Raw genomic sequence first — 9269 nt, forward strand, 5'->3', positions numbered from 1 at the left:
ACCAACTCCTGGAGTTTACTCAAACTCATGTCCACTGAGTCGGTGATGCCATCCAACCATCTCATCCTCTGTCGTCCCCTTTTCCTCCTGCCTTCAATCTTTCCCAGCATCAGGGTCTTTTCCAATGAATCAGTTCTTCGAATCAGGCGGCCAAAGTACTGGGGTTTCAGCTACAACATCAGTCCTTCCAATGAATATTCAGGACTGATTTCCTTTAGGATGGACTGGTTGGATCTCCTTGCAGTCCAAGGGATTCTCAGGAGTCTTCTCCAACACCACAGTTCAAAAGCATCAATTCTTTGGCGCTCAGCTTTCTTTATAGTCCAACTCTCACATCCATACATGACTACTGGAAAAGCCATAGCTTTGTAGTTTGGGACTGAGAATTTCCTGTTACAATCAAAAGGGAAGGAGGGCAAACCAGGGTGAGGTAAAACAAGAAGAAAGTTCAGAGAGGAAAGCCATCCCCATTCTCACAGCCTTCTCAGACAGCGACAGGGTCTACCTGGAAATGGACGTCCCCTATTTCAAACTGAGACGAGTCCAAGGGCCATGGGGATCCTCCACCTAGTGCTAGGGCTTCAAAAACCAGACCAGAGAAAGAGGATCCAAGAGAGCCAAATTCACCCACCCCTGCAGCCTATGAAATTTGAACCAGGGTGTGGATGTCAGTCCAACAAGGCAAGAGGAGAATCCCGTCCCCGGGGCTCATCCCAGTTTCTTGGTGAGGTGCAAGGGAGGGAACCACCGAAGGTGGGCTCAGAAGAGGAGCCCACCTAGCCACGGTGGGTCTTCCCTCCTGGGTTTCGTCATCAGGAATGCAAGACAAATGCAAAGAAAAAGAGATAGAGCAAGGCATTCAGGCAGAGAAAGATTCATTATAGGAAGAAAGAAAGAAAGAAACTGGCTTTAGAGAAAAACCAGTGCCCTCCCTTTACAGCCAACCCTTCTTATACTTATCGATGGGTAATCACACCCCAAAGGGAGGGGGCCTTAGTTTATCTTTAGCCCGCAGCTGGGGTCTTGTGGTCACACAGTTGAAGGGGTCTCATTGAGTGGTCACATAGTCTTGAGAAACTGGCACCAGCAGGGAGAAACAGGATATTGCCTTCAGGAAAAACAGGATGCCCCCAGGGCAATGTGGCCACTGTGACTTCATCTCTTGTTTGTCAGGTTACCACAATGGGCCATATTTTAACTATATGCTATGAGCCCCTTGTGAACCCTAACATTTTGCCTTCAACCTCACATGACTGCTGTCTTTCCATGCCTTGCACTCAGAGGCTATAGTGTCCTGAGGAAGAAGAGACTGTCTCTCTATGGGGGTCTCTCCTGGGCAAGGAGATACCTCCTGGCCCCACCTCTGCAGACTTTTACTCAGTTCCCATTGGCCCGACTTTGGTCTCAGGCCCATGACTGAGTTGGTCACTGCAAAGAAAATGGGATGGTGCACACACCAGCCAGGCATCCCTGAAACTCAGTTGTTGTCTTACTCTGAAGCACGTGACTTCACCAAGGAAGCAGTGGAGGCATGAACCAAGCCAGAAATCTACAAGGAAGGAGGGTCATGGGAGCTGCAGAAATGACAAACCATGTCCTCTGCAGACCAGGAGACTTTATTTCTGAATTAAACAATGAATCCATGAGGTGATATTTGAGAAAAGGCTCTGCCACACAGATGTCACACAGAATTAAAGATGGTACAGGATGATCAGTAGAATAAGAAGGAAAAGTAAACTGCACCAAACAAGACAAACACAAAGCTCATAATTCACAACAATCCAGGCTCTGAGTCGGAAGACTGTCTTGAAGGCACAGTTGCTCTCAGCCTCTTTCAGGCCTTGCCTTTGCTTTGCAACCTGCAGCCGTACCTTGTCCAGGTAGCGCCTCTGACCTTCTCCATGGGCGCCACCCCCCATCTGCAGGAGCATCTGTGCATCAGAGAAGAGCTCGTTGGTAAGGAAGACGCCCTGGTGCTCCTGCTCCAGCCCCTCGATCACAGCCATCAGCTGGGCCAGCTGCTCTCTCTGCTCATCCCCCAAGGCCCGGTTGTTGAAGGCACAGTACCTCCGCCCGCACTCCCGGACCAGGCGCCTCAGCCTGAGGTTGTCTGTGTTTGCCACGTACTCATCCAAGGATCCGCCCTCTAAGTCTTCCTTGTGGGTGAAGAGGATGACCATGTATCTCTCAGCTCCTGCCCCAAAGACCTCCTTCACCCTGGTCACGGCCACCACGTCCTGCTCGGTGAAGCGCCCCAGCTGGGTCACCAGCAGCAGCACGTGGGGCCCTGGCACCGACAGCAGGTAACAGGCTCCGATATTCTCATACACCTCTTGATCCTGGGCCTCAGCCTCGAAGATGGGGGGCGTGTCCACCACCACGATGCTCCTCCCATTCCACATGCCTGTTGCCCTCTGACACTTCCTGGTCACTGCCTGGGCCCCCAGCTTGGACTCAAACACGGGCTGGCAGAGGATGCTGTTCCCGGTGGCACTTCTCCCGCTGCCTGTTTTCCCTACCAGGATGATCCTCAATGAAGATGATTCTGGATTTAAGCTCTCTCCTCCTCCACCTGTCAGAGCACATAAAAAGTTAATGTGCAATCCCTATGGACTGAATGTGTCCCCCTCAAAAAAAAAATTCATATGTGAAACACTGATCCTCAACGTGATGGTCACTGGTGGTCAGGTCTTTGGGAGGTGATGAGGTCTAGATGAGGGCATGAGGATGAAATTCCATGATGGAATTAGTGTCCTTCTAAGAAAAAAAGGACTACATTCATTAGAAGGACTGATGCTGACACTGAGGCTCCAATATTTTGGCCACTTGATGCAAAGAGCCAGCTCTTTGGAAAAGACCCAACTCATTGGAAAAGGCCCTGATGCTGGGAAACACTGAGGGCAGGAGGAGAAGGGGGTGACAGAGGATGAGATGGTTGAATGGCATCACTGACTCAATGGATGTGAGTTTGAGCAAACTCTGGAGATGGTGAAGAACAGGGACACCTGTCCAGGTCAGGCATGCTTCAGTCCTTGGGGTCCCAAAGAATCGGACACCACTTAGCGACTGAACAACAACAAAAAAGAAAAGAAAGAGATGACTCTCTCTCCATCAGATGTGGACACAGCAACCAGGAAGTGGCTTCTCCCCAGACACCAAATCCCCCACACCTTGATCTTGAACCTCCCAGGCTCCAGAACAGTCAGAAATAAATATTTCTTGATTACCACCCAATCTCTGCTATTTGTTTTAGCAGTTTTAACTGACAAAAAGAGTAATACATGCCTCTTGAGGAGGAAGAGAACAAAAGAAAAAAGGAAAAGATCTCAAAGGACTAGCACATCTGGATCAGTTTGGCTGTCACACCCTCAATTCTCACCACGGGCCTGGGCTCAGAGTAAATTTTCTTATATAGAGAAAAAGGGAGCTCACACAGGCTGGTAGAATAAATCACCCAGGATGGCCAAAGTCTTTAGGATTTATCCTTCCAGGATCCTGGACTTTTCCAACCTTTCCAAAACCTTCTCCCTATTCAGTTCCCACCCAGAAGTCTTTTTGATGATCTGAGCTTCCTACAGCCACTGAATTAAATATTTGTCCCATACTTTCAACTCCTCCCATCCCTGCCTGGTCTCCATTTTATCACATGGCTGGGTTTTCTATGAAAAAAACGTATACTCAGTAAGAAGGGTATGACAGCAAATAGCCTAGTAAGTTCTATTTCCTGGGGAAATGTGTTTCCTTTGTCTTCAGGTGACTCTAGTCTTGTACCTTGCACTGCAGGTGGGAAGTTGCCTGCCCCAGTGCTGAGCTCATGGCCCCCCAGTGTCATGAAGGGCTCCTCCAGACCTTACCTGTGGTGCAACTGTCTCCTCCACCCTGCCGAAGCCCTTCCATTTTGTTCTAGGGAAAGAACAGGCAAGGATTGTTCAGACAAGTTGGATGTGACATCCAGCACAGAACACCACATTTTATAGACAAGGAGACTGAAGAGGGGAAAAAAACAACTACGGAAGGTCAACATAATCTAATGGATGAGCTGAGACTAAAACCAAAGTCTGCTGACCCTCAACCATTCTTGACACTAGACTGAGGCTCCTAGTGAAGAGTATACAGACAGTCCCAACACGAGGGCACTGACATGTGGTTTCCCACCACCGGTATTTAGTTACTGACAAGATGCACTGAAAAACATGCTGCCCACCCAGAAGACCAAACATGGAAGCTGGTCATTTCCTGGCATCCTGGCTCTCTGCCTTGAGAGTCTCAGTCCTGTCCTGAGTTCCAAACTCAAGATTGCCTGGCAAAGTTTCTCCCTTTGGTAAATTCACAAAAGAAGCTCTTCCCTAAGTTCTTCCATGGTGAGGGTGGTGTAGAGGGTCACCAATCATCCCAGTTTGCCCTGGACAGAGAGGATCCCCTGATCAAAGGAGCTTCAGTGTTGAAACTGAGAGAGTCCCAGGCAAACTGGGACGAGTTGGTCATGGCAGAAATAGAAGATGGTCATGAGTCCAGGTGGGCAGGAGGGTGGACCATACATCCGGTAAACAGAGGAAACACCTGATCTGTTAGGTTCAGGCCCGCTGTTATGTTACCAAAGATCTACACATCTATGTTCTCAGCTCAAACAGTCCCAGACCAGTAACTACCTCAGGGCCATCTCTCTCCTGCCCACTCTCCTTCTTTCGCCTTCCCCCATATGCCTTTTTCTTGATCTTTCTCTTTCTTCCCACCTCCTACTTCTTCTGCTCAGTGAGGGGGTCCACTGAGGCCCCACCTAAGGATGACTACTCAAGCTTCATTACTAGGAAAGTTCTTCACAACCCTTTCCAAAACTACATCAGGACCTTGCTGTGTGCAAACTTATAGAGTATTTTCTAAAGCTCAAGAAGTTAATGCTAAAGAATGAATCTCTAATTGTGGAATTTCAGCATCTAGGACAAATGAACCAAAAAAAAAAAAAAAAAAATGTTTTGGAATAAGTGAATTTCCTCCACCGTCTGTGGGATCACACCATATAGAATATTATCTAACCATCTGTGAAATTGGCTGCAATGATTACCTTTGAAGGAAAAATAATTTAATAAATAAATTATTTTCATTTGAAAGTCAACATTCAGCTTCTGTCAGTTTCCTAATAATATTTTGTAATTCATTCTAATGGTATTGTATTTTTCAAGCCAAAAGACAATTCTGCTTCAAGACTTCATTGTCACCTCCTGCCTGAGTTTCCAGCCTGCCAGTCTGCCCTACAAATTTCAGACCTACCATCCCCCATAATCGTGTGAGCCAATTCCTTCAAATAAATTTCTTCATACATATATCCTGTTGGTTCTTTTTTTCTAGAGAAAACTGATACATCAATTCAGCTAATTCTCTCTGTTGAAACTTGGAAAAGGAACAAATCTGAAAATAATTCTAATCTTTGGCTGGATCTTTTCAAGGAGGATTTTTAAACATATTGCATAGGGGTGACAAATGGGAGAACTATGTTTTGGTTTTTTTTTTAGATATCAGCTTGTTTTCTGTGCTGATGATCTTGAAACCATTTTCTCACATATTGCCCTTGGGTCATATTGAATGGTGGTCTCCAGAGAGGACCACTGAGGAGGGGCTCCCGAGCATCTGAGGGTACCACGCAGGTACCAAGTAAGTGACTAGAGTGATGAGGGGCAGAGAAGGTGATGCTGAAAGAGCTGCAGAAAGGGGAACTGGAGGGGGGAGGCTGGAGATGATATGCCTGGACTCAGAGAGAAATCAAATGACACTGTCCACATCTTTTAAATATGAGGAAACTGAGGCTTCAGGGGGTAGGTAATACAGCAATGACATGAAGCTGCCTTCACCCAGGACTGGTGTTGAAGGGATATCAGAGAGAGATGGCAACTCCTTCACTGTGTCTCCTGGCCAATTTAGAATGCAGGCAGGACCAGAGCATGCCGCCTGCCCTGCGTGCTGGAAGAGACTGGTCCCCTTGGGCTGCCCCTAAGTCCCTTGGGAACAGGTCAAGCAGAGCTACTCACATGATATATGTGACCAAGCAACTGGTAGCCAGACATGTCTTCCAAGAATGAGAGGCTTAAATTGCTGCTCTCTTTGAGCCTAGCCTGAGCAGAAAGAGAAGTTAAAAAAAAAAAAAAAAAAGTGGGGGGGGGGGGCCTTCACAAAAACCATCTTTCTCAACTATTTTTTGAAGATTTATTTCTTCTCTCTAGTTTAGTGCAAATGGCCATACCTCTGGTGAGAAGGCTGCCACCACGTCCCAGCTGCACCTCTCCTCTGCTCTGTCCCCTGAAGACCCCTGTGCCCATCAGTCCCCTCCCAACATAACCATCACCATGCTTCCTCCTGCCAACAACCCAGCTCCCTCGTTTTAAAGCCATCATCCCTTCATTCATTCATTTAAGTGCTACACAACTGAGCGACTTCACTTTCACTTTTCACTTTCATACATTGGTGAAGGAAATGGCAACCCACTCCAGTGTTCTTGCCTGGAGAATCCCAAGAACAGGGGAGCCTGGTGGGCTGCCATCTATGGGGTCACACAGAGTCGGACACGACTGAAGTGACCTAGCAGCAGTAGCAGCAGCAAACACTTTTCTTCCTACACTTGGAAGACAGTTGGACCAGTTTAGAGAACAGCTCCTTCCAGAGACTGGGAAAGAAGGTGATTCCTTCTACCACACTTGGAGAGCCCTACTTGCCACCACGTCTCCCCTGGGCAGAGCTGAAAGGAGCACGTGGGGCAAACATAGAGGCACCCTTGTGAAAATTGTGAAACTGATTCACTTTCGGGAAAATACTGAAACTGGCCGGAAATGGAGCAAAACCTGGGCAGATTATTTTACTCTTTGCCAAAAGCATTCAGAATCTCCCGCTAGTGGCCCCATAGGAGAGTGTTGGAGAGGGTGACACGCTGATTTGGAATCACAGACAAGGTAGCATGGTGAGACACTGTTACTGTCACAGGGAGCCAAGCACGATAATCCTCCAGAATAACGCCCTCATGACCCCATTCTGGTTAATGAGGAAGATAAATCATTTTTTAAACAGAAAATTGTATTTCTTTCTCAGAAACAAACCACATGCTTTACCTGAGCAGATCATCTTGAATCCTGTCTCTAAAAATTCCTCCCCTCTTGAAAATAGAAATTTTCCTTCCAGTTAAGCAGTGCATGCAACAGAAAGAAGCAACAGATAGTTGGGGAGTTTGTGATGGACAGGTACCCACTGCTAGGTTTTAAATGGATAGCCGACAAGGATCTACAGTAGAGTCCATGGAACTCTGTTCAATGTTGTGTGGTAGCCTGGATGGGAGGGGAGTTTGGGGGAGAATGGATACATGTGATTGTATGACTGGGTCCCTACACTGTTCACCTGAAACTGTCACATAGTTTGTTAATTGGCTATACCCCAATACAAAGTAAAAAAGTTAAAAAAGTAAATATATAAAAGTTAGCCACCAACATTTTAAAGATAAGGGATTTCACCTTTAAAAATCTGAATTTATGTGGTTACCAGTGGGAAAACTCTGGAGATGGATGGTGGTGTGGGGGGAGGAACAAATTGGGAGATTGGTTGAAATATATACACTAATACATATACATATATATGTGTGTATATATATATATATATATATATATATATATAATAGATAGCAAATGAGGACCTAATGTATATAGCACAGGGAACTCAACTCAATACTCTGTAATAAACTATATGGGAAAAGAATCTTAAAAAGTGGATATATGTATATGTATAACTGATTCATTTTGCTGTACAGCAGAAACTAGCACAATATTGTAAATCAACTATACTCCAATAAAAAAAATTTTTACATCCAAAAAAAGAGAGAGAGAGAGAAGCAACAGACATCAAGTCAGATTAAAATCACAAGGCAATTTTTCAGCCCATTTTTCAAAGGACATCCTATGACTTCAGGGAGCAGGTCAGACCCTCCTCCCAGCAATGTGCAGAAAATTCTATAGGTCCTGGTGGCTCAGACAGTAAAGAGTCTGACTCCAGTGCAGGAGACCAAGGTTCGATCCTTGGTCTTGATTGGAGAAGGGAATCACCACCCACTCCAGTATCCTTGCCTGGAGAATCCCATGGACAGAGGAGCCTGGTGGGCTACAGTCCATGGGGTCACAAAAAGCCAGACATGACTGAGCAACTAACACAGATGTGCATGAAGCAGCCACTAGGTGCATATGTGAAAATTCTTTTGCACAAACACAAGAAATAAGCAAGCTAGTATCACCAGAGGGCTACTGTCTGAGCTCATTATGTTCCATATTTTAGGTTCTGAAAAGTATGGACTTCCCTATGGCTCAGTGGGTAAAGAATCTGCCTGCAACATAAGAAATACAGGAGACGAAAGTTTGATCCCTGGGTTGGGAAGATCCCCTAGAGGAGGAAATGGCAACCCACTCCAGCATTCTTGCCACTATTACACTAGTCTGATGGATTGATACAATCATTTCTGAAAAGTAATATTTTCTCTTGCAGTAAATTTGGGGATTTAGGCTACGTAATTCCTGACCCTAATAATTTTGAAATAATGAAACTGAGGCTTTGAAAGATCAAGTGTGCAGGCTGACCCAGACTGTTACTAGGGGAATCACGTAGAGAGGGAGGGAGGGGGGAAAAGAGAGAGAGAGAGACGAACAAACCCTGTTACCTGCTAGATGCTGCAAAGTTTTGCAAGTTCTCAGACAATCTTGCTGCACTCTTCCTTCCTTTCCAGGCAGCCTCTTTCTTTGGCTTCTAGTCTCGTCACAAAAACACAAGATCAGTGGATGATGAAAAAACCTGGCCACCAATCCTATCTGCCAGAGACAGGGAAGGACCAGTGCCCCAGGGTAGGCAAAGAACAACGTGTGGGTTTCCTCACCAAGCCATCCTTGGAGAATGACTCAAATGACCTCAGAGGCAGAGACACCAGAGGAAGAGGGTTTTTTTTGCTTTGGTTTTGTTTTCTTTTTAATAACATGCCATTTCCTTCTCCCTACCACATCTCTATAAGGCTTTTGTGCAGAACAAGGTCTCTACCTCAGTTAGTCTGGAGACCCAGGGGAGCCAATGAACATCTGGGGCACAGCTACACCCCAAACCAAGCATTTGCCACCTTTCACTGGCATAAAGTGGACCAACAGGCATCTCCTCACATCCACCATTTACCTCTTCTGCATAGATAGCTTCTTATATGTAACTCCAGATGGCAGCGAAGGCTGAACTCAAACAGGCATCTTACTTGAGATCTTCTGTGG

At 46.2% G+C, this 9269-nt stretch overlaps 1 protein-coding gene across 7 annotated transcripts; it reads right to left on the bottom strand.

Annotated features, from left to right (window-relative positions):
- Nucleotides 1-1600: 1600 nt before the first annotated feature.
- Nucleotides 1601-9007, bottom strand: LOC109557787 (GTPase IMAP family member 5-like). 7 transcript variants are annotated; one of them, XM_070788390.1, is made up of 5 exons: nucleotides 8894-8910; nucleotides 8681-8771; nucleotides 6024-6107; nucleotides 3855-3903; nucleotides 1601-2572 (listed from the first exon to the last, which is right to left on the bottom strand). In XM_070788390.1, exons 3-5 carry the CDS (start codon nucleotides 6057-6059, stop codon nucleotides 1692-1694), a joined length of 966 nt encoding a protein of 321 aa, XP_070644491.1. In that variant the 5' UTR covers nucleotides 6060-6107; nucleotides 8681-8771; nucleotides 8894-8910; the 3' UTR covers nucleotides 1601-1691. The 7 variants fall into 7 exon arrangements, with proteins under 7 accessions (XP_070644491.1, XP_070644493.1, XP_070644492.1 ...); XM_070788392.1 differs by lacking the exons at nucleotides 3855-3903; nucleotides 6024-6107 and having other exon boundaries at nucleotides 1601-1931; nucleotides 2068-2572; nucleotides 8894-9007; XM_070788391.1 differs by lacking the exon at nucleotides 6024-6107 and having other exon boundaries at nucleotides 8894-8909.
- Between the last annotated feature and the right edge of the window lie 262 nt (nucleotides 9008-9269).

Source organism: Bos indicus, chromosome 4 (assembly GCF_029378745.1).
Source record: "Bos indicus isolate NIAB-ARS_2022 breed Sahiwal x Tharparkar chromosome 4, NIAB-ARS_B.indTharparkar_mat_pri_1.0, whole genome shotgun sequence".
NCBI lineage: Eukaryota > Metazoa > Chordata > Mammalia > Artiodactyla > Bovidae > Bos > Bos indicus.

Excerpts from the sequence above, each read along its gene's own strand:
- LOC109557787 (XM_070788389.1), bottom strand. The coding sequence starts at position 8,992 with ATGTTATTAAAAAGAAAACAAAACCAAAGCAAAAAAAACCCTCTTCCT. Across the intron at positions 8,772-8,893 it reads CATTCTCCAAGGATGGCTTG|ACTAGAAGCCAAAGAAAGAG; the intron begins GTGAGGAAACCC and ends TTTTGTGACGAG. Across the intron at positions 2,573-8,680 it reads AACTTTGCAGCATCTAGCAG|GTGGAGGAGGAGAGAGCTTA; the intron begins GTAACAGGGTTT and ends GTGCTCTGACAG.